General features: G+C 35.0%; 1 protein-coding gene across 4 annotated transcripts in view; it reads left to right on the top strand.

Annotated features, from left to right (window-relative positions):
• The window catches only part of LOC117334865 (furin-like protease kpc-1), a 148,399-nt gene that overhangs the window by 63,198 nt on the left and 59,917 nt on the right, over positions 1 to 25,284 (top strand). For all 4 annotated transcript variants that reach the window (XR_004534242.1, XR_004534241.1, XM_033894697.1 and 1 more), the window contains exon 3: positions 1,360 to 1,464. Coding sequence is in view for 2 of the 4 variants with exons in the window: in XM_033894697.1 (XP_033750588.1) it covers positions 1,360 to 1,464 (105 nt within the window). In the remaining 2 variants the exon portion in view is untranslated. The remainder of the gene's footprint in view (positions 1 to 1,359; positions 1,465 to 25,284) is intronic.

Raw genomic sequence — 25,284 nt, 5'->3', positions numbered from 1 at the left:
CAGCTGTTGAGCTCCCTAAGAACATTTCTATCAGCAGGTGTGATTCCACAAGCCCCAACCCCATCAACTTAATCAGAAACTGTTTTGTTCTGTACATAACAATTAATCTAGCTCCTTTATGTTCTACAGGGCTTAGTGGTTAATGTACAATAGACAATATGATATACAGGACTTCCAGTGATTCGTGTCATTAGTTCTATGATAATGTGTAGATACTATGGACCACTGGGATAGAAACAGGTGTATATTCTTGGGCTTTGATGGCACTTATACAACCCTAGGTAATAATGGATTTAGACAAATAATGGCTATTGGTAATGATACTGGATAATAAAACAAGTCCGAAGGTTATTTTGTGGCTGTTTTTAAGTTCTGTACTGATGAGTGAATTCTATTGATGATTGCAACATGCCTTAATAACATCTGTTGTTTAGTATAAGAGCACCCTTTCCGACTGTTAGTAAAAAAGAGTTCTTTAAAAGCTAAAGTGCAAGTGTATGTATCTTTGCTGCTAAAATTGTATGATTTCACAAATACCTGACATAATATGGGTCCCTTTAAAGTTTTTACTGCTAGTGTTTGACATAATATACTGTATTGGTTTGGTAGAGTGTAAGGAAAGCATGTCAGCTATGTCTTTGCTGTGAACCGGTTTGTGTAGATTAGCTTCGACACCATAAACAAACCAGGTTTTTTTTTTCCTCCTATATACTTTAACTTAGTTCCTTCAGATAGTCCAGTTTTTTGCAATAGTCCACATTTAGAATCTGGGTGGTTGTCTATCTCTGAAGTACACAGGGATGACTTTAATGACAAAGAGTGGTGTTGGGTAGTGTAGAAAATTTCAAATACTAATTACTCATGTAAACCTTTCCATCAATCTTTTCAAGAATTTGGCAATGAAAGTTATTCATCTGCCATTCATATGTACACGGTGATATTCAGCTGATGGTGATGTGAAGTAGATCCCGCTCTGCTGGGGTGAAAAAAATTTGACAATAGGCTGTTCAGATGAACAGAGACACCATACCGACATCATCTGTCACTATATTCCTGTCCACCAGTCAAGGACATTCTTGACCGACAACACAAGGAAATATTCCTCAGCATTACAAAGAATTCATTAAGTCATTGTCGGGAACTATTTTAAGTACAAGCATCGGTTTGGTTAAGTGTTTGTGTATGTAAAGAGTTTTGTTGGGTTGGACATTGAGGGATTGCATTGTCCTTCTCTAATTACCTTTGTATGTAACAACGATGTAACACATCTATTTGTTTTCTACCTTAACCCTAATGTTGCTGTATTGTCTAACATTGTTTACATTTTTGTAACAAACGATTATTCTTCTATGTTTTCAGGTACGATGGTTAGAACAACAAGTTGCTAAAAAAAGGAAAAGAAGAAGTATATATTATCCCCATCAACCATTTAACGATCCAAAATGGCCTCGAATGTGGTATTTAGTAAGTACTTGTTTAATTCTGATGTTTTTAGATACATAGCGATGTACACTTGTAATAATTAGCTTGAACAAAGATAATACAATACAAAACTACAAAATTGGCTATTAAAACAAGAAAGAATCTTGAGCAGATATTGATATCTTTGAAAGACATACAGTCAAAAGTCTTATCTTAATTCTCGAAGACCCTGCTCAACTCAAAATATCTAAGTAAAATATGCATGATTACCTTGGCTACTAAGGATATTCATGGCCCTATTGTCTTTGACTTCAGGAGATTTGACTGTACTGAAATTATAAAATGTGAACATGTTTTAGTCATAAACTTTTCTGCTCATGTTTATGAATAAATTTGTATATATTTACAAAATCTGCAACAAAATCTGCAACAAAATCTGAGATATAACGAAAACAGAAAGCAAGAAAATGTGTATATTATTAACTTGACCATAAAAAGATAAAATCTCGAAATACGAACTGAAGAAACACCAAAAGAGAAAGACAACATGAATAAATAGGAGCTGATGTATGATGGACCTTGCTATATTGAATTATTACTTGTTTAAACCATAGACTAGATTTGAACAAAAATTTAAAAAAAAAAGACAACTTAAAGGTGAATTCAAGAATGACAACTTTCTTTGACCTTGCACACGTAAAAAATAGGGGAGACAACTTGGACTGTAAGAAGGAAAAAAAGAAACGAATGAATACCATTTATGTGCAGCGTGTGCCTCTTGTAATTTAAATTATCAGAGCAATCCATCATCACAATAAACCTTGCTTGCTGGAGGGGATGAAATGCCAATAGGCACATCAGACTTCTCTGGCAGAGATTTCGACTAGATTTGACAGAGACCGATAATGGGTACAACACAGTAGTCCGATCCTATTTCTGGTAGTGTGGTTTGGGTATCCTCCGTTCAGTATGTTAACAAAGTAATGTGTTCTATGACAGCTGAATGTTGATAGGATGCCATTTACTAGCACTGAATTAAGGAAATAATGCAATATGATATTACTTAATTTCCATGAGTTATTTAAATGTTTGATATTAACGAGTTATTTTCTGTTAATAGACATATCCACATACTAACTTCTTATTGGTTAAATTCCTGCCCTAATATTATTATTGTTTAATTAGCTATTTCATTTTATGATAATGCTACTACTGTGGAGTCCACTTATAATGATATTCTACTTTCCATATAAAAATATTATGATAACCAGGATTTTATAATAACCAGCAAGCAATTATATGCCTCTCAAACCGGAAGTTGGGGCCTATTATGATCATAAGACCTACAGCTTACAAAATTAATTCAGAACAGAAAAAAGTTTACATGGGATTGATGTTGGACCATATCATATATTAAACAGGATATTTCTACTTATTCATATAGAGAAAAATTTTGTTCAAGGAATAATATTATAATAAGCCTGATATTATGATATCGGATATTATAATTAATGGGCTCCACTGTAGATGGAATCCTTTGCTTTATCAAATAAATGATTAATTAGCATTAAATTGGCCTCTAGTTATCGGACATACTGAATAAGGGATATAGTTTATTTAGATGCTGAGGTTGTTTTGGTGTGGTATGGTGGGCACAGCTATAAGTTTTATATATAACTTCAGGGTTGTAAAACCTGCAGAAGAGTGGCACATCATTTCAGCACTTTATTTTAGTGTTTGGAATTTTAAGAAATTTTCTTATTTATCAGAAGAATGTATATGTTTACCGGAGTCTTGCTCTGAAATGTCATTATCAAAACTTCTGTCAATACATTTCCACAGACATTAGATAAATTAATGGTTTAACCAGATGTTCAAACAACAACAAAAAGACTTTTATAGGATTCATGGATTGACATAATGTACACTTATCAATTGATATAAGGTGACAAAGTACTGTAGATAAGGTAATTTGTACATAATGTACCACATGTCAAATATTGCTATGTTCACCCCAAAATAAGACACATCAGACAGGCAGTTCCTGAAGAAAACCCCTGCTTGAAATGTATTATTTTTTTAATCTGAATGAATAATCTTTCAGTAGGTATATTGGTGATTAAAGTCTAGATCTCTTCAGCAAACTCACTTTTTGCTGTTTTACTGACAAAATGTAGATAATTTACTTCAGCTGTAAATACCAATAAACTTCTGAAATTGTTCAGAAATATGACAAAGAAACAGAATTTGAGCCAGATAGTGTTGTTAGGTTTGGTTTCTGTATTACTATGGAGACTGTAATGTTAGGTTTGGTTTCTGTGTTACTGTGGAGACTGTAATGTTAGGTTTGGTTTCTGTGTTACTATGGAGACTGTAATGTTAGATTTGGTTTCTGTGTTACTGTGGAGACTAATGTTAGGTTTGGTTTCTGTGTTACTGTGGAGACTGTAATGTTAGGTTTGGTTTCTGTGTTACTGTGGAGACTGTAATATTAGGTTTGGTTTCTGTGTTACTGTGGAGACTGTAATGTTAGGTTTGGTTTCTGTGTTACTGTGGAGACTGTAATGTTAGGTTTGGTTTCTGTGTTACTGTGGAGACTGTAATGTTAGGTTTGGTTTCTGTGTTACTGTGGAGACTGTAATGTTAGGTTTGGTTTCTGTGTTACTGTGGAGACTGTAATGTTAGGTTTGGTTTCTGTGTTACTGAGGAGACTAATGTTAGGTTTGGTTTCTGTGTTACTATGGAGACTGTAATGTTTGGTTTGGTTTCTGTGTTACTATGGAGACTGTAATATTAGGTTTGGTTTCTGTGTTACTGTGGAGACTGTAATGTTAGGTTTGGTTTCTGTGTTACTATGGAGACTGTAATGTTAGGTTTGGTTTCTGTGTTACTGTGGAGACTGTAATGTTAGGTTTGGTTTCTGTGTTACTGTGGAGACTGTAATGTTAGGTTTGATTTCTGTGTTACTGTGGAGACTGTAATGTTAGGTTTGGTTTCTGTGTTACTGAGGAGACTAATGTTAGGTTTGGTTTCTGTGTTACTGTGGAGACTGTAATGTTAGATTTGGTTTCTGTGTTACTATGGAGACTGTAATGTTAGGTTTGGTTTCTGTGTTACTATGGAGACTGTAATGTTAGGTTTGGTTTCTGTGTTACTGTGGAGACTGTAATGTTAGGTTTGGTTTCTGTATTACTGTGGAGACTGTAATGTTAGGTTTGGTTTCTGTGTTACTATGGAGACTGTAATGTTAGGTTTGGTTTCTGTGTTACTGTGGAGACTGTAATGTTAGGTTTGGTTTCTGTGTTAATGTGGAGACTGTAATGTTAGGATTGGTTTCTGTGTTACTGTGGAGACTGTAATGTTAGGTTTGGTTTCTGTGTTACTATGGAGACTGTAATGTTAGGTTTGGTTTCTGTGTTACTATGGAGACTAATGTTAGGTTTGGTTTCTGTGTTACTGTGGAGACTGTAATGTTAGGTTTGGTTTCTGTGTTACTGTGGAGACTGTAATGTTAGGTTTGGTTTCTGTGTTACTATGGAGACTGTAATGTTAGATTTGGTTTCTGTATTACTGTGGAGACTAATGTTAGGTTTGGTTTCTGTGTTACTGTGGAGACTGTAATGTTAGATTTGGTTTCTGTGTTACTATGGAGACTGTAATGTTAGGTTTGGTTTCTGTGTTACTGTGGAGACTGTAATGTTAGGTTTGGTTTCTGTGTTACTGTGGAGACTGTAATGTTAGGTTTGGTTTCTGTGTTACTGTGGAGACTGTAATGTTAGGTTTGGTTTCTGTGTTACTATGGAGACTGTAATGTTAGGTTTGGTTTCTGTGTTACTGTGGAGACTGTAATGTTAGGTTTGGTTTCTGTGTTACTGTACATGTGGAGACTGTAATGTTAGGTTTGGTTTCTGTATTACTGTGGAGACTAATGTTAGGTTTGGTTTCTGTGTTACTATGGAGACTGTAATGTTAGGTTTGGTTTCTGTGTTACTGTGGAGACTGTAATGTTAGGTTTGGTTTCTGTGTTACTGTGGAGACTGTAATGTTAGGTTTGGTTTCTGTGTTACTGTGGAGACTGTAATGTTAGGTTTGGTTTCTGTGTTACTATGGAGACTGTAATGTTAGGTTTGGTTTCTGTGTTACTGTGGAGACTGTAATGTTAGGTTTGGTTTCTGTGTTACTGTGGAGACTGTAATCGTAGGTTTGGTTTCTGTGTTACTGTGGAGACTGTAATGTTAGGTTTGGTTTCTGTGTTACTGTGGAGACTGTAATGTTAGGTTTGGTTTCTGTGTTACTGTGGAGACTGTAATGTTAGGTTTGGTTTCTGTGTTACTGTGGAGACTGTAATGTTAGGTTTGGTTTCTGTGTTACTGTGGAGACTGTAATGTTAGGTTTGGTTTCTGTGTTACTATGGAGACTGTAATGTTAGGTTTGGTTTCTGTGTTACTGTGGAGACTGTAATGTAAGGTTTGGTTTCTGTGTTTCTGTGGAGACTGTAGTGTTAGGTTTGGTTTCTGTGTTACTATGGAGACTGTAATGTTAGATTTGGTTTCTGTATTACTGTGGAGACTAATGTTAGGTTTGGTTTCTGTGTTACTGTGGAGACTGTAATGTTAGATTTGGTTTCTGTGTTACTATGGAGACTGTAATGTTAGGTTTGGTTTCTGTGTTACTGTGGAGACTGTAATGTTAGGTTTGGTTTCTGTGTTACTATGGAGACTGTAATGTTAGGTTTGGTTTCTGTGTTACTGTGGAGACTGTAATGTTAGGTTTGGTTTCTGTGTTACTATGGAGACTGTAATGTTAGGTTTGGTTTCTGTGTTACTGTGGAGACTGTAATGTTAGGTTTGGTTTCTGTGTTACTATGGAGACTGTAATGTTAGGTTTGGTTTCTGTGTTACTATGGAGACTGTAATGTTAGGTTTGGTTTCTGTGTTACTGTGGAGACTGTAATGTAAGGTTTGGTTTCTGTGTTACTGTGGAGACTGTAGTGTTAGGTTTGGTTTCTGTGTTACTATGGAGACTGTAATGTTAGGTTTGGTTTCTGTGTTACTGTGGAGACTGTAGTGTTAGGTTTGGTTTCTGTGTTACTGTGGAGACTGTAATGTTAGGTTTGGTTTCTGTATTACTGTGGAGACTAATGTTAGGTTTGGTTTCTGTGTTACTGTGGAGACTGTAATGTTAGATTTGGTTTCTGTGTTACTATGGAGACTGTAATGTTAGGTTTGGTTTCTGTGTTACTGTGGAGACTGTAATGTTAGGTTTGGTTTCTGTGTTACTGTGGAGACTGTAGTGTTAGGTTTGGTTTCTGTGTTACTGTGGAGACTGTAATGTTAGGTTTGGTTTCTGTATTACTGTGGAGACTAATGTTAGGTTTGGTTTCTGTGTTACTATGGAAACTGTAATGTTAGGTTTGGTTTCTGTGTTACTGTGGAGACTGTAATGTTAGGTTTGGTTTCTGTGTTACTGTGGAGACTGTAATGTTAGGTTTGGTTCCTGTGTTACTATGGAGACTGTTATGTTAGGTTTGGTTTCCGTGTTACTGTGGAGACTGTAATATTAGGTTTGGTTTCTGTGTTACTGTGGAGACTAATGTTAGGTTTGGTTTCTGTGTTACTGTGGAGACTGTAATGTTAGGTTTGGTTTCTGTGTTACTGTGGAGACTGTATTGTTAGGTTTGGTTTCTGTGTTACTATGGAGACTGTAATGTTAGGTTTGGTTTCTGTGTTACTGTGGAGACTGTAATGTTAGGTTTGGTTTCTGTGTTACTGTGGAGACTGTAATGTTAGGTTTGGTTTCTGTGTTACTATGGAGACTGTAATGTTAGGTTTGGTTTCTGTGTTACTGTGGAGACTGTAATGTTAGGTTTGGTTTCTGTGTTACTGTGGAGACTGTAATGTTAGGTTTGGTTTCTGTGTTACTGTGGAGACTGTAATGTTAGGTTTGGTTTCTGTGTTACTATGGAGACTGTAATGTTAGGTTTGGTTTCTGTGTTACTGTGGAGACTGTAATATTAGGTTTGGTTTCTGTGTTACTGTGGAGACTGTAATGTTATGTTTGGTTTCTGTGTTACTATGGAGACTGTAATGTAAGGTTTGGTTTCTGTGTTACTATGGAGACTGTAATGTTAGGTTTGGTTTCTGTGTTACTGTGGAGACTGTAATGTAAGGTTTGGTTTCTGTGTTACTGTGGAGACTGTAGTGTTAGGTTTGGTTTCTGTGTTACTATGGAGACTGTAATGTTAGGTTTCGTTTCTGTGTTACTGTGGAGACTAGTGTTAGGTTTGGTTTCTGTGTTACTGTGGAGACTGTAATGTTAGGTTTGGTTTCTGTGTTACTGTGGAGACTAATGTTAGGTTTGGTTTCTGTGTTACTGTGGAGACTGTAATCGTAGGTTTGGTTTCTGTGTTACTATGGAAACTGTAATGTTAGATTTGGTTTCTGTGTTACTGTGGAGACTGTAATGTTAGGTTTGGTTTCTGTGTTACTATGGAGACTGTAATGTTAGGTTTGGTTCCTGTGTTACTATGGAGACTGTAATGTTAGGTTTGGTTTCTGTGTTACTGTGGAGACTGTAATATTAGGTTTGGTTTCTGTGTTACTGTGGAGACTAATGTTAGGTTTGGTTTCTGTGTTACTGTGGAGACTGTAATGTTAGGTTTGGTTTCTGTGTTACTGTGGAGACTGTATTGTTAGGTTTGGTTTCTGTGTTACTATGGAGACTGTAATGTTAGGTTTGGTTTCTGTGTTACTGTGGAGACTGTAATGTTAGGTTTGGTTTCTGTGTTACTGTGGAGACTGTAATGTTAGGTTTGGTTTCTGTGTTACTGTGGAGACTGTAATATTAGGATTGGTTTCTGTGTTACTGTGGAGACTGTAATGTTAGGTTTGGTTTCTGTGTTACTGTGGAGACTGTAATGTTAGGTTTGGTTTCTGTGTTACTATGGAGACTGTAATGTTAGGTTTGGTTTCTGTGTTACTATGGAGACTGTAATGTTAGGTTTGGTTTCTGTGTTACTGTGGAGACTGTAATATTAGGTTTGGTTTCTTTGACACAGTAGAATCTGCTAGTCAAAGAAAATGTTGTCTATATAGAGACCTGATGATAGGTTTGGTTTCTACAGTTGGTACCATGGAAACTGAGCGGCAAAGACTATTTTGCCTGAGGCTTGATGGTAGTTAATTTCTTCGATTCCACATGACAACACTGTGGAAACTGAGAGATCTTGCCTATATGGAGGCCTGCTTCACCTGTCTGGTTGTTGATGGTGGTATGTAATTACTGCTGTCTACCAATATATGTCCGGAAGGAGATAGTCTGCAGTACTGGTCATAAACTGTGAAAATTAACTACTCACCATCAAATCAAGGTCACTGTTCATGGCTATTGCAACAGTATTTTGTTATGCTATCTTGCAATTCAACAATAATCTTATTTGAATTGCTTAGGCCTTATAATTCAACATTTTTGAATTTATCCCAATTCAGATAAAATATTAGGGACTTGTACAACCCTGTAACTGTGGTGATTCCCAAGGTGCCTTGGGTATTATTACTGGAATTACAATTAATTAGCTAATTCACAAATTTGGATTAAAGAAATTAATTCTTTAGAATTGCCCTCAAGAATGCCAAATTCAATAATAGATTAGAAAATTCACTGTATAAATAAATGCAGCTTGATTCAACATGTGAAAATTAACACTTTGGAACAAGTTATATGTAAATATCAATATCTAAATGGAAATATGTTCAAGATTTATTGCAAAAGCAGGAATTTTCACCAATATCCTTAAAAAAAAAACTCTATTTGCCTGATTTTTGGCATCACCATATTTTTCAGTGTCGCCATATATTCTTATAATGATCTATTCCTATTAATGCAGTTTTTAATGTACCTAATTGTATGTATATAAAACCAGAATGATTACACAGGGTATATGAGGTAAATGTATAAAATTTAAGACTTGGATATACTGTTAAAAGGTAGTCATGAGGTAGACATTCATATGCATGCATCATATATAAATATGAATTAGATCATATATGAATATATTAGACACAATGAATTGTGTCTGTTGCTCAGTTTTTATCGAGGTTTTATTGATGGAATGCTATCACATAAAATCGTATATAATAACATACTTTAGAGTGGCACAGGACTCAAACTTCTAGACAAATCTATTCCCCTGAAGATATGGTTGATCAATGGGAAAAGATGTGTAAAAAGGAAGTTGAAAGTCTAAAGTGGCTGAATAGTATAATATCACCTTAGTGGTGGCAGGTTAGTAGAATAGCATATATTAGCGGTGGCTGGTTAATAAAAGCAGATCAGCGGTGGTAGGCTTTTGTAGAGTAGCAGATTAGCCCTAGCAGGTTTTGTAGAATAGCAGATTTGTAATGGCTGGTTAGTAAAATAGCAGATTAGTGGTGGCTGGTTTATAAAATAGCAGATTAGTGGTGGCTGGTTAATAAAATAGCAGATTAGCGGTGGTAGGCTTTTGTAGAGTAGCAGATTAGCCCTAGCAGGTTTTGTAGAATAGCAGATTTGTAATGGCTGGTTAGTAAAATAGCAGATTAGTGGTGGCTGGTTAATAAAATAGCAGATTAGTGGTGGCTGGTTAATAAAATAGCATATTAGTGGTGGCTGGTTAGTAGAATAGCAGATTAGTGGTGGCAGGCTTTTGTAGAATAGCAGATTTGTGGTGGCTGGTTAGTAAAATAGCAGATTAGTGGTGGCTGGTTAGTAAAATAGCAGATTAGTGGTGGCTGGTTAGTAGAATAAATAGCATATTAGAGGTGGCTGGTTAATAAAATAGCAGATTAGTGGTGGCTGGTCAGTAGAATAAATAGCATATTAGAGGTGGCTGGTTTGTAGAATAGCATATCAGAGGTGGCTGGTTAGTAGAATAACAGATTAGCAGTGGCAGGTTAAATAAACAAGCAGATTAGTGGTGGCTGGTTAGTAGAATAGCATATTAGTGATGGCTGGTTAGTAGAATAGCATATGAAAACAGTTGGTTTGACTTGATAGCAGATAAGCGGTGGCCTATGTATGTAAATGTCAGTAGTAATAAAAAGTTTTTTGCAGGCCAAGGTGAAGGCTATAAAAATAGCGGTTAAGAAAATACCATCAATTTCTAGAGCATCTACAACAGATATTGAAGTATTGATTGACAAGGAAAGAAAGGTTTCATACTTGAAATACCAGCACCCAATACTGTTTGTCCATAGGTCTCTTAGGATTGGGGATAATTCCTATAGATTTAAAAAGATTTAATTTGATCTGTGTGTAGTGTAGAGGAAAGTAAATAGCCCAAGTGTATTAGCATGGAGTTTATGTTTACAAGGCAGTCCAGATCTGTTGTAGGTATTACAGATTGATGTTGCCAGCCTCTGTTGCCCCAAAGGTCTAGGTAGGGTTCAAAAGTGTTAGAATTCTGATGTGCTGATTGGTGCAGGTTTGAATTGTGTTGCACCACAAAATATGAAAATTATTATTTATAGTTTCTTTCTTGTATTCTTTTCTGATAATACCAAGTGTTATGTAAGAGTGGTAAATCATAATGTGACTTGAAATAAAAATGAAAAGAAAATCTTCAAAGCAAAAATAGAAACTGATATAAAAAGAAGTATATTTCAGTTTGTTATTCATATCAGCTGTGTATTCTCTGTATAGCAACGGAACTTGTGACCAGTTATGTAATGATTTTTTTACTCGAAATTGTGTAAATGGTGTGATTCTATGAGATTTGCTGCCCTATATAATTACCCGAGAAATTGTGCTTTTGACCTTAGTCAAAAGGAGTCAATTTTACAATATACAGACAGACACACTGGGTATTAGTAATAATGATTGAGACATATTTTGATAAATGTACCTAGTTGAACATTATAGTGAAGATCAAATTTTTAATGATATTGAAGCTGAATGCTGAAATGAAATGATTGAGGAGGCGACGTCGATTGATGGTTTGAATGTTAGGTGCAAATTGTCAAGTCTGTCATTGTTGAAGGATTGAATTGTGATTAGTGATAAGTTACAGAAATTCTTGTTTTAAAATATTCTGGGGTTTACTACAATGACATTCCAGAATAAATACATAGCTAATGTAAAGGCAGAATGTGTTGAAATTTGTTTGGCTAAATTGGATTCTGTCGTGATGGGTATAGATTGGGCAGTAGTCAAGTACGTTATTATTGATACTGCATGCTCACATAAACCCAGCTCAGCAGTATCTGCAGCTTGTCTTTTTTTCTGTATATTATGAGAATACATAAACATGTTCCATTTCAAATTGTCTGCAGTAATATAATGTACAGTTTCTAGACATGTTGCCAGATCTCTTTATGTGGGATATATACAAAAAACATCGGTAGTAATATCTTAAGTATTTAAAAAGTGTTCTTGTTTATGGTTTTCTGGGTTAATGAAGAACGACACCTAATGTATTTTGTTGTATGGTTTTGTAATGCTGCACGACGTTTTGTGAATATGAAACTGCCATTGTTCTTTGACAGTTTTGTATAGGTGTATGTAAATTTACTCTAAACTCATCAATGTTGTAGTAATAATCTACTTGAATATCTTCTGTCTTCTTACCAAAACACAATACATGTCAGCATTCTTACAAAATTATACTTTTCATCTTACAGAATAAGATTGATATTTTTATGTTACCATTAAAACCTTTAACCGGAGCATTACGTTATGGGGTTGTCATTTGACTATAATTGTTCTATCTGGAGAACTAATGTTTTTTACCAGTCTCTTAAAAACTTAGTCGATTTTGGTTATTACAACATGAACCTTTGTTTTCCTTAGTGACATTTTGATTCAATTTCTGTCCCGTAGAAAAGTGTCAAGGATTCACTAAGGTTGTAGTCACAATATAAAGGTCAAAGTCAAACTCGCTCTTTGAACAATAGAACAACAAATAGCCTATGAAAATGGTAGTTACAACTCTTCCTTAACATTCAGCATTTTTGGAATGGGATGACTGGTTTGCCTGTTGTCAGTATAATGTGATCGGGTGGGGTGTCCTGCTGAATGTCTTGGACAGTATGCTTCAATGAGGTTGCACTACAATGTGGTCATCAGTTTCATACTATCACAAAGGGACAAACAAGAATAGCCGCAGCCTCCCAAAACACACACAAGGGAGGCCATCCTGAAATGACCTTAGCTGTTGATAGGACACAAACAACACAAAGCCGAAAACTTGTCGTATACAGGCAAGGTTTGTTATCTCCAACTCTCATAACTCTGCCCTAAAGACTGCGCTTAACTCGAAGTAAAAGTTCAGTTCTAATAATAAAATTCCTTGATATATAATATTGGTTACCTTGGTTACTCACGATATGTCGGATTTTTCATAACCACCTCATTTTGGAAAGAAAATTGTTGAATAGGGAAAGATTTTTTCAGGAAATTGGGAAAGATTTTTTCAGGAGTAAACTACAAATTTTGGGAATTTGGCTTAAATATGAAATAATTTCAATTGGGAATGCGTCCCATTAACGGCCCCAAAAAAAGCCTCCAGAAAAAGCCCTGACTATATATGTATAGTTTTAACACAATATCCCCCCTTATTCCCACCCCTATCCCTTAATACAAGATAAGTTATTATACATACATTTAGATACAACAACATAAATGACTCTTGTAACAAAACTGTTGGGTTACAATGAAATGCTGACAAAGACAATTGTGTCCTGTGCTGTGTATTTAGTGGTGTAGGGGTATTGAACCATATTACGATAGCGTTGTTTCTGGCAAGTGTGAGATATGTAAATGTCGAACCCCCCCCCCCCCGGGACACAACAACAGAACATGGGTCAATATCAAGCTGATCAATACTTCAGATACAAGTAATTGTTCAGCCTCCATTGTCAGGGCTGCATAAAAAGGAATAAGCTCTTTATATTGTTTAGGTAGAGAGTTAAATGATTTTTTTTTATCTGTAGTGTTTAGTTGCTATCCAATCAAATCCGTACCTACTTATGAAATTGCTCACGCCTGTGTTTCAGAATTTAAGAGAGAAATGAATTAACTAAATTCCTGCATCTCAGAATTATTAAGAGCAATGGTTTACATTGTTGCAGCAGATGCATTCAGACCAGTGGCACTATTTTCACGTTTTGCTCCCATCCAATTCATGGGACACTGGAGGTATTGTGCTATAAAGTTAAATTTAGAATGATAAATTTGAGGCATTTACTGGAGATTGAAAGTTTTATATAAATTATTGATAAGGTAGCTATATAGCTCACTGTGAAATTGATTTATGAAAATGATCAAATAGCTTTTGAAGTATCCTTCAAACTATCAGATAGCTGAAGGCTTTTCCTCAATGAACTTTGCATTTTTACTGATATTTTGTGTTTATTTTTGTACACTTTTACATACATTCATTATCATGACTAGGCTCTGCAGTGCCTAACCCTAAAAGCTGAGGACGATGGGTTGTACTCACTCAGATAAAGTTGATGATTAAAAATTCTCATTACATTCCATTGTTATTGATACACTCCCTATATCACCATTACAACCAATCTAATGAATCTATAGACCAGTACATCATAGGCAGTCTATACGTTCTTGTCGTTATTAAATTTTATCACTTTTTACACTACCGATCTTCAATACACTGAATTTTTACTTACATGTGTGTGAACTTATTAGTCCCCTACCGGTGAACCCGGGAGGAATATAGGTTTCCTTACCATCTGTCTGTCCGTCCATTCACTCAGTTTTCCAGACTTTTTTCAGCCATGGCACGCTTCAGGGTATGTTGGTTAAAAGTTTTTATGTATATAACTTCAGTATGAGTAGCTACAGATCAAGTTCGAGTTTCAAGGTTTTTTCGTCGAGGTCAATGTGACTGTAACTGTTTTTAAAGGGGGCTGGTAGGGAACATGTATTGCTTTAACAAAACCCTGCATGCTTGATTTTAAATAATGTATTTATCGGTTATAATTGATAATGCATTAAAATCTTAGTGTGCCTAAATATACATCTGTATTTGCAAATACTGTATTCAAAGACATACCAATGTAATATGGGATAGTGTATTCTCTAATATATTGGGAAGCACAATATATTTGCTACAGGAGAGTCCAGTATTTGATTATAATGTATTCTGTGTTGAATAGATTGGTCATAAAAATGAAAGACCAGGCTATATCCCAGAGACATCGATCGAAGATTGCTTTATTGGAATTGAAGATTTTTCTACTAGTATTTTCTAAGATGAGTACTATTAGAGAAATATATTGGATTAGTCCTTAAAGCATATGACATTTATCCTGATGGTTGTAATTATTGACCTTTGTCTTTGAATATGCTGATATTTTTTTTTGGGGGGGGGGGGATTTGAAGGCACTTATTTGTAAACTTTATGTAGGAACTAGTGTTATTCCTTAGCAATTGAATTATGTTTTTGAGGTCCACAACACAAACAACAGCTTTATAGTAGTTCAAGGGAGATAATCATGGTCTATTTGCTTGTTCCTGGTATACAGAGTAAACACATGGGGATTGTTGACTTTGGCAGCACAGAAGGTATTAGTCAGGGAGAGACACACAACCAACAACAACACATGGGCAAGTTATCACTACAGCCGGCCACTATCTCAATATTGACACTACTTTTACAGTTCAGTAGAGGCAGGGGGAGGGGGTTCACAGTCAAGGCAAAAGAAGAAAAATTTAGCAACCCTAAAGCTATCTAAATAACATTAGGGATGTGAAATGAAGGGGAAGAGTGTTTTGGGGGAAATTTCATGCAAACAGCAAGGTTGTTTTATTGTTTAATGTTAACCAAAGCAATGGTTAAGTGACTACGGTTACTTTGAAAAGCTATACTCACAGCTAATTTTAGATATATTGACCTTTCACAGTTATTGTTTTTATCATTACCACACATTTCATATCACCTTTAACTTCAAATCTGACAGGGATGACAGTAACAATCTGGTGTTGGGGGGACACAACACACACATATAGCATTATTACATAGTATGAACCAGATAAATTCCTAGCCTACACTCTGAGCTAATAACAAGCATTATAAGTATAATAATGTTATGATATATTCATTGGTGATCTAGCTGTATTCGTTTGTCTACCTTACTACTCTAAACACACTTACTTTAGAGCACTCAATTTTTTTAACATTACCAAATTTAAAAAGATTAATTAATTAGTACTTATGAAGTAATTATGGATTTTTCTGCACCTTCTTGGAAAACAAAATACAGAATTAAACTACAGTTAGCACAATCATTAGTGATGTGCATTCAAATGAAAAAATCACAAAACTGTTTAAGTGCACTGTTTCACTGTTTTACAAACTCCAGATGACCAGTCTCCAAGGTGGTATAAATCTTTACAAATATATCAAAGGTCCTTAATTTGTTGTTAAAAGAATTTTGGTGTTAAAAAAATCCAAAAATCCCTCAGATGAGATGACAGGGGTACTTTTGACCCCTTGTGGTACAACTGGATTTAATTAAAACGCTGCTGGTTTTACATGGACCAATGACCTTGACCCCATGCTTGACTGATGTTCACCAAGATGAACCAGACTTTGAAGCTGTCCAGATATGAGGCTGTATATTTTAAGTGTTTGCATGAAATTATCACTATAGGACAAATGGCTAAGATACACAAACAAAATCTTAGTGATGGAAAATGTTTTTATCACAGAAAAGTTACTTTTGTATAGGTAAGAAATAATTTTGTCGCCCTTCATTAAGAGAGTCTTGGAGCTTCACAAACTAAATAATCAAATGTCATTTGAAAAATGCACTGCTGGTTTGAGAGTTTACAAAAACCTTTAAAATTTTCGAATCTGGAGATGTTTTTTCGATACTATAACAGAATAGGCAGTGCAGTACATATGCAGAAGGATAAGTGCATTGAAAAATGTTGAGAACGCAAGTGGGCTTAGAATTGGCAAGAATCTGATGGATTGACCAGATACCTAATCCCTAGTCCCCAGCTATAATCCAGATTTTGTTTTCAAACTTGTTGTTTAAAATCCATTACTCAAACACATACTATCCATCAAAGAAGACGTCTTTCTGTCTTTAAGGTTTTATGATAGTCAGAAAAATTGTCAGAAAAATTGAATTTTATATTATTTAAAGATACTGTCTTACTAAAGTTTATGTTGAGCAAAATCGACTTGTCAGGTAGAAAAAGTATGATATAAGGAAACGAAAAAATTAACAGAATTTTAGAGTGTAGACTAAATGAAGTGCAGTTAAAACAAATTAATTAGACTTGTGGGGTAAAAGCAATATGGTATAAGGAAACAAAATTAAACAGAATTTTGGATGAAGTGCAAATATAGCAAAATAAAGTCATAGGGTAGGGAAAAAGTACAAGATTAACAGGAAACAAAAAATTAACAGAATGTTAGTCAGAATAAAGTGTAATTAAGGGCAAAATACAATCTTAGGAGACAAAAACTTAACAGAATTGCTTGAAATAATACAGAAAGCTAATTAGACTTGTGTGGTATAGAAACAATACAATCTACAGAAAGTAAAAAGTGCAAATAGGGCAAAACAGATTTGTGAGGTAGAATTGACTACAAAAGAGAAAATCACCAAAGTTACAGATTATAACATGAAAAAAATCTATGGTGCAAGGAGGTTTTTATCGCATGGTTGTTGGCCATAGAAAGACATAGTGGCAGAGAGGAATATAGAGATTCCGCTCACATTAAACTGTATAGTCTCGGGGCAGTAATTAACTCACTCACTGGGGAAGCATACTAATGTTGCTCAACAATTTCTCTCCATTGCTGTATTGTATACACATATTATAAAAGGACAGTTTTAACAATTGGAATCAGGGTTGCCATGCCAATGAGATTGATCCTATACCAAATGGTGGTGGCTATCAGTGTTTTGTCTGAGAAATGGGAGCCAGTGTCATCTCCCTAGAGGACAGGCAGATTTATTAAAAACCTTACTCCTTCACATCAATGGGTAGTTAGCTGAAGAGATGCTCAGTGCTGACTGGGCAGATTTGGCAAACTCAATGTAATATTGTGGAATATGACTTTGGTTTTGATAGGGACAGTCTGTGATGGCTATTCATTTCCTGATCTTGGCCATATTTCATGCTTGTCGGAACAATTCTTAAATCATTCAGTCTCAGACGCACACAAAATGGCAATGTAAGAATATTTTTTTTATCAAATTCATTCGATAGAATATATTGGCTGGCTTTATTTTTTCGTCTGTGTAATCTCAATAAGTATTAGTGAGTATATCAACTGTAATCTCAATAAGTATCAGTGAGTATATCAACTGTAATCTCAATAAGTATTAGTGAGTATATCAACTGTGATCTCAATAAGTATCAGTGAGTATATCAACTGTAATCTCAATAAGTATCAGTGAGTATATCAACTGTGATCTCAATAAGTATTAGTATATCAGCTGTGATCTCAATAAGTATTAGTGAGTATATCAACTGTGATCTCAATAAGTATCAGTGAGTATATCAACTGTAATCTCAATAAGTATCAGTGAGTATATCAACTGTGATCTCAATAAGTATTAGTGAGTATATCAACTGTAATCTCAATAAGTATTCGTGAGTATATCAACTGTAATCTCAATAAGTATTAGTGAGTATATCAACTGTGATCTCAATAAGTATTAGTGAGTATATCAACTGTAATCTCAATAAGTATTAGTGAGTATATCAACTGTAATCTCAATAAGTATTAGTGAGTATATCAACTGTGATCTCAATAAGTATTAGTGAGTATATCAACTGTAATCTCAATAAGTATTAGTGAGTATATCAACTGTAATCTCAATAAGTATCAGTGAGTATATCAACTGTAATCTCAATAAGTATCAGTGAGTATATCAACTGTAATCTCAATAAGTATTAGTGAGTATATCAACTGTCATCTCAATAAGTATTAGTGAGTATATCAACTGTAATCTCAATAAGTATTAGTGAGTATATCAACTTTGATCTCAATAAGTATTAGTGAGTATATCAACTGTGATCTCAGTAAGTATTAGTGAGTATATCATCTGTAATCTCAATAAGTATTAGTGAGTATATCAACTTTGATCTCAATAAGTATCAGTGAGTATATCAACTGTGATCTCAGTAAGTATTAGTGAGTATATCAACTGTAATCTCAATAAGTATTAGTGAGTATATCAACTTTGATCTCAATAAGTATCAGTGAGTATATCAACTGTGATCTCAATAAGTATTAGTGAGTATATCAACTGTGATCTCAGTAAGTATTAGTGAGTATATCATCTGTAATCTCAATAAGTATTAGTGAGTATATCAACTTTGATCTCAATAAGTATCAGTGAGTATATCAACTGTGATCTCAGTAAGTATTAGTGAGTATATCAACTGTAATCTCAATAAGTATTAGTGAGTATATCAACTGTAATCTCAATAAGTATTAGTGAGTATATCAACTGTAATCTCAATAAGTATTAGTGAGTATATCAAATGATCAGAAGCTTTTTCCACTGAGTTGATGCTATTATAGGTGGGGACTTTTTAGCACTAATAATGTACCCTACAAACAATGGTGGGCTTGCCATTATCTCTTACTTTCTCATAAAAATTGATGTATTCTGTAGCGTACTACAAATAAAGATCAATATTTTTGTTTTGTGCGAGCAATTTCTAGGTCACTATCTCCAGTGGTTTTGACATTCTTATTATAACATCTCCACTTGGTGCACTGGGGTGATTCTGACATAATGGGCCGGCACCACTACCCTAACATATTATGGCTGATTATCAGCATTTGATGGGGTCCTTCCCCCCTTATTTATATACAACAGTTTGTATAGTAGTTTTCATATTGATCTATACAGTTTGATGTATTGTTTTGTTATAACAATAGATACTGGGACAGATTATAAATCATTTGAAGTAATATGGTGTCTGGATATCATTCCACATTGACTTTTTTCTATGTACTTGTTTTCTGAGGTTGCCATGATAAGGTTAGCTCATGATCACACATGTTCCTGTTCAAATGTTGCCATGGTAAGGTTAGCTCACACAAGTTAGTGATAAAATGTTGCCATGGTAAGGTTAGCTCACACAAGTTAGTGATAAAATGTTGCCATGTTAAGGTTAGCTCACACAAGTTCCTGTTAAAATGTTGCCATGGTAAGGTTAGCTCACACAAGCTAGTGATAAAATGTTGTCATGGTAAGGTTAGCTCATACAAGTTAGTGATAAAATGTTGTCATGGTAAGGTTAGCTCACACAATTTAGTGTTAAAATGCTGCCATGGTAGTGTGAAAATGTTGCCACGGTAAGGTTAGCTCACACAAGTTAGCGTTAAAATGTTGCCTTGGTAAGGTTAGCTCACACAAGTTAGTGTTAAAATGTTGCCATGGTAGTGTTAAAATGTTGCCACGGTAAGGTTAGCTCACACAAGTTAATGTTAAAATGTTGTCATGGTAAGGTTAGCTCACACAAGTTAGTGATAAAATGTTGCCATGGTAAGGTTAGCTGACACAAGTTAGTGTTAAAATGTTGTCATAGTAGTGTTAAAATGTTGCCGTGGTAAGGTTAGCTCACACAAGTTAGTGATAAAATGTTGCCGTGGTAAGGTTAGCTCACACAAGTTAATGTTAAAATGTTGTCATGGTAAGGTTAGCTCACACAAGTTAGTGATAAAATGTTGCCATGGTAAGGTTAGCTGACACAAGTTAGTGTTAAAATGTTGTCATAGTAGTGTTAAAATGTTGTCATGGTAAGGTTAGCTCACACAAGTTAGTGATAAAATGTTGCCGTGGTAAGGTTAGCTCACACAAGTAACTGTTAAAATGTTTCCACAGTAAGGACAGTTCAAGGTCATACTACCAAGTACTGTAAAACAACTTTGCTGGTATTTCCATGAAACTTGTGGTTATTTTTCACAAAAGGAGAGTCTGCTTCAGGGGTTTGAACCCAGACCTCTTTTATATGATAAAGAAGGGCTTATATAATTATCTATTATAGAGGAAATAGAAATTTATTACTATTGAAGTTCAATCAGAAAGGCAACCAATTAAACATATTTAATTACAGAAATATAAATGATAACTGTTCATCAAGAAAGATTGTTATGTTGACATGTTACGCAGAGTAAAGCAGCTAGTATAAATCAGAAAGGCTATCGTGGAAATAGGCCTATTCAATCCCAATCATATTTTTTAAGGATTATGTAACTGATTGTAGGCTAAACAATTAATCGAAAATTGGTCTGTTGACACTAACCAATTATATTCTGCCATTAAAGTTGAAAATCTAAATTCCCAACACTGATAGAAATAAGAAGAAAAATCATTATCAGGTGTGGAACTTTCTGTCTGAATGCTTTAAATCACAATATATCTCTAAAAAATTTATCACCAATTTTCTGCTGATTTCTGTCTATCTCAGCTCTTTCTGCTTCTACCTATGTTAGGATAATGGAGAACAATTTTAAGACTACAGAACAATACAAACTGGGATTGATTTATACTGTAATGTACACAAGATGTATAGACAATATATTAAGTTTCTGGTGTAGCTAACATTTTCATTGATTAGCTTTCAGCTGTGTACTTCCCTTCCATGACTGTGGACATGAAATGATCCAAAAGAAAAAGATCTCATGCTTGAATGCATTCTTGCCAGACAAATTATGATTTAGGGAATACGCAATTCTTCCAAGATACATTCAGTATGACTCAACAGTTGATGTCATATATAAGGGAGCCAGTCATGTGCTTCTCAGAAATAAAAAAATATATATATATTTGTGTCAGCACTATTGATGGTTGCATTTAAATTGATGATGTTAGTGTGTTAGTTAGGTGCTGAGAGTCGTTAGGCAATAACATTATTTTTATGGGTAATTAATATCAATGTGTGATTCCAGGTGCATTAAGTTTTCGATGCAAAGTTTTCCCAGGAGTCTTAGAATGATTGACTTCTTCATGATGCAGGTGCTCTCTCTCACTGTAGCATGTTCTACTATAAGTGTGTAAAGCAGAACAGGGTTTTGCTCTGTACAAATATCTGTTCCTAACTATGTGTACATGCCGTTGAACAAGTTGGTTAATACAAAACCAGTAGACTGGTGCAAAAAAAAGGGAAGAAAAAACGAAGGAAAAAAACCTGTTCAGTAATCAACATAGTCAAATAGCTGTTGAGCATCTGTTTTCACAGATTCAGGTTGAGTTATTAATGTCACTCTCACACATCACTATCCCAGCTCTGCACCACTATACAACATAGGAAATGTATCATGTGTAGCTCTTAAATGTCATGATTTTAATGGGAGAAAGTTCATCTGCAGGTGAAATATCGTCTATCTTTAATGTTTGAAAACAAATAAATTTCAGAGATGTTGAGAGAAGACATGATGACATGCAACAGGAAGTGGTCACTTCCTCTTTGAGTTTCCTCTGATGTATACTTACAATAATATTCCCACACAGTGTGGTCCCTTGGTCATGTGACCCTTGTCTAGACTGGCCTCTGTCTTGAATATTCAAATTACAAATAAAAATGAAAAATAATTTTGATAGCTTGGAGATCTGTGTTCGATTCTAGGTTCAGTTTCAGACTCGGGAGAGATAAGCAGGTATTAGAATTCAATAGGACAATTCTTAACAAAACCTTAGGTGCTGGTAGCCACTCTACTGATTAGGCTGAGTTTAATGGTGTTGATTGAATTTTCAATCCTTATGACAAGTTGTGTGAAGTTGAAAAGCAAGTATGACTAGATTTCATTCTCGTCTGTAGGATCTCTTCTCAGAATTAATGAAATTTATAAAGATATATATAATTGTCTTATAAATGAATTAGTGGGGTTTTAAAACATTGTTTACCTTGGTTAAAGAAATCTGAACAGAGTCACATGATTGTGATAGACGAGTCTACACAACTTTCTGTTGAAGACCTGTAATGTATGCATTCTTTAGGATCTACTGAATTGTAGTGTATTGTTTTCACTGATTCAGGTATATACAAAACAGGTTTGCTGGCACTTTTAATTTTTGGTAATAAAGGAAAGGTCTTAGTTTTGTGATATATTTTTAAAACATATTTAAAGCCTGGCAATATTTGTCAACTGTGATTTTCAGTTATAGTCGCTTTTAGATATTTAATAAATATTCTTCTGAGACAAAGTTCATGATGCCACATTTTGTGCCAAGCTGACTTAATAATTTGCGAACAACTGCAAATTATGTACATGGTATAATTATACTATGAGAGAAAAAAACTGCCCAGATGGTTATCTTTGCATTGGGCAGGAATTTTGCCAGGAGGTTTATGTGTAACTATGTAACAGATATTGTTAATCTGCTCCAGATGGGAGTTCAACTCATGCTTAAATTCTTGGATATTTTAATTTGTTTTGCTTTAATCTCTTACACTTGAATGTAGAGTTGTGCATGTGTCACGGGTGAGTAGAGATGTGGCCTACCTTTCATCAGATCTTACTTTGAATAGCTACAGATTATGTAGGTGAAGACGTACGTGGATTGTGTTGCATGAGGCTGGCACTGTTACAATTGGATTAGAGAGCTTTTCAAGTGCATTACCTCCCTAAACATATCAGAATATGTCAAATTTCAATGCCTTGTCCGTCCCTGCCAGCACTGATTGTGCAGTCTATCTGAGGGCGATCCCTTATATAGTTGTTATTGATGGCATTAGTACAGATATGAGCTGTGCCCTGTCACTAATCCCATTGATAATGAACTTATAGGGGTATCGCAGACAAGACCACACAGGCTTCAAACCTGGAATCTGTTGTATAGAGTTTCATTAACATAAAGATACTTCAAGCTGAAAATTTAATTAGTGATATTTCATAATTAGGATAAAATTTTAAAACAAAGCATACATGGCCATGGAATTGAAATGATAACTTTAGATAATATAATAAAAAAAAATTACACATATTTAAAAGTATGTTTGTCTTTATATTTGTTTTAAGCTATCACTTACCTAATGAAGCTTAATGAAATGGTATCCAGGTACTAGACCCACCACACACTGAGGTTGACCCTAGATCCAGCCTACCAAATCACCCTTGCATTATGAATTGCAGTGTCCTAATTTCTATAGGGCCAAATAATACCAAGTGAAAAAAACACTCAGGGAGGCATTTTATTCCCATTACAGCTTAATTTTATTCACTTATTTTGTCTTTCATGACCTCTTAATTGTTATCTTTTTAAATAATTATCTCTGGATATTTTTTAGAAAATTTAATTGCGGAGATAATTAACTAACAATTTAATTAAAAGCCCACACATGGCAAAATGATGCTGTTAGTCTATAGCTGTGTTAGAGAACTATAAGGACCATAATTATGTTTCAGTTTTAGAGAATTATACTTAAATTAATTGAGTACTTGTAAGATCAACTGATGAACTCATTTCTAAATTTGTTTGTTGTTCCTTAACTCAATACTTTATCTAGATCAGGTAGGTCACAAAATTCAATAGATTCTTATAAACTCTTCTTGTGGAGCATAATAAGAGCCACAACCACACCCTACCAGTAGACTCAAAAACCATGGGTGGGCTTATTACAGGACATTGAAACAACATTTGTATCTGACAGTACATTGTGTCAAGGTTGACAGTACATTATGTCAAGGTTGACAGTACATTATGTCAAGGCTGACAGTACATTATGTCAAGGCTGACAGTACATTATGTCAAGGTTGACAGTACATTATGTCAAGGTTGACAGTACATTATGTCAGTACATTATGTCAAGGTTGACAGTACATTATGTCAAGGTTGACAGTACATTATGTCATGGCTGACAGTACATTATGTCAAGGCTGACAGTACATTGTGTCAAGGCTGACAGTACATTGTGTCAAGGTTGACAGTACATTGTGTCAAGGCTGACAGTACATTGTGTCAAGGCTTACAATATACAATTATTGCCCTCGTTCCGGGTTGACATGAATATTTGACCACCCGAGAGGTGTCATGTCACCCGAGGGCGTAGCCCGAGGGTGACATGACACCTCAAGGGTGGGCAAATATTCATGTCAACCCGGAACAAGGGCAGTAATTGTTTTATTATACCGAAAAAAACATAAGTGAATCAATTTTGGTATCAATAAGTTTATTTATTACTAGACTATCAACAGTTTTTAAGAAAATTTATTTCATTAATTCATCAACTATTCAACAAATGCTCAATTGTAATCAACCTATAGCCATAGGATTCTAACCTGACCACTGATGTCTATACTCATTTTGTTCAATGTGTATTTCTTCAAACCATATTTTAGACTGTTCAACGAAGATCGTTTAAGAGGTACCCCATCGTCTTTCTGGGCCCCGGCATAAAATTCTCCCAGTCGAACGTTCAATGTATGGACGTCGAAGTTTTCAAAATCCTTTGGTCTACCTGTTGCAGATAGGAAATGTATAAAGGAATCCACGGCCCCATTGATGACCCTTTTGGTGTTTTTAGAATCCTTTTCTTGCAATAATTTCGCCATTTCCTCCACTGTTGGCAGACGATAGCGTCCGCCGGCAGCCATTGTTGTTATCGAGCAGAATACTCTGAACTCCTCTGATTCAACTACTTTTGAAGACGTTATGGAAGAGAGTTCCGAGTTGGGGCTCACGAGAGGGTGACATAACGATTTTGGAGGGCTCACGAGAGGGTGACATTATGATATTCAGAGGGTGACATGATGTTTCGAAAGCGACAGCAAGTAAATAATGAATTATTTGGAAATTTGTGGTTGACATAACGAATGTTTTTAATCACGTGACATGGTTTTCACTAATCAGAAGCTGTGATACAAGTCTGAGGTATAATAAT

Source organism: Pecten maximus, chromosome 9 (assembly GCF_902652985.1).
Source record: "Pecten maximus chromosome 9, xPecMax1.1, whole genome shotgun sequence".
Classification (NCBI taxonomy): Eukaryota; Metazoa; Mollusca; class Bivalvia; order Pectinida; family Pectinidae; genus Pecten; species Pecten maximus.
Note: the sequence above shows the minus strand (reverse complement) of the source record. Positions and strands in the feature narration are given on the sequence as shown.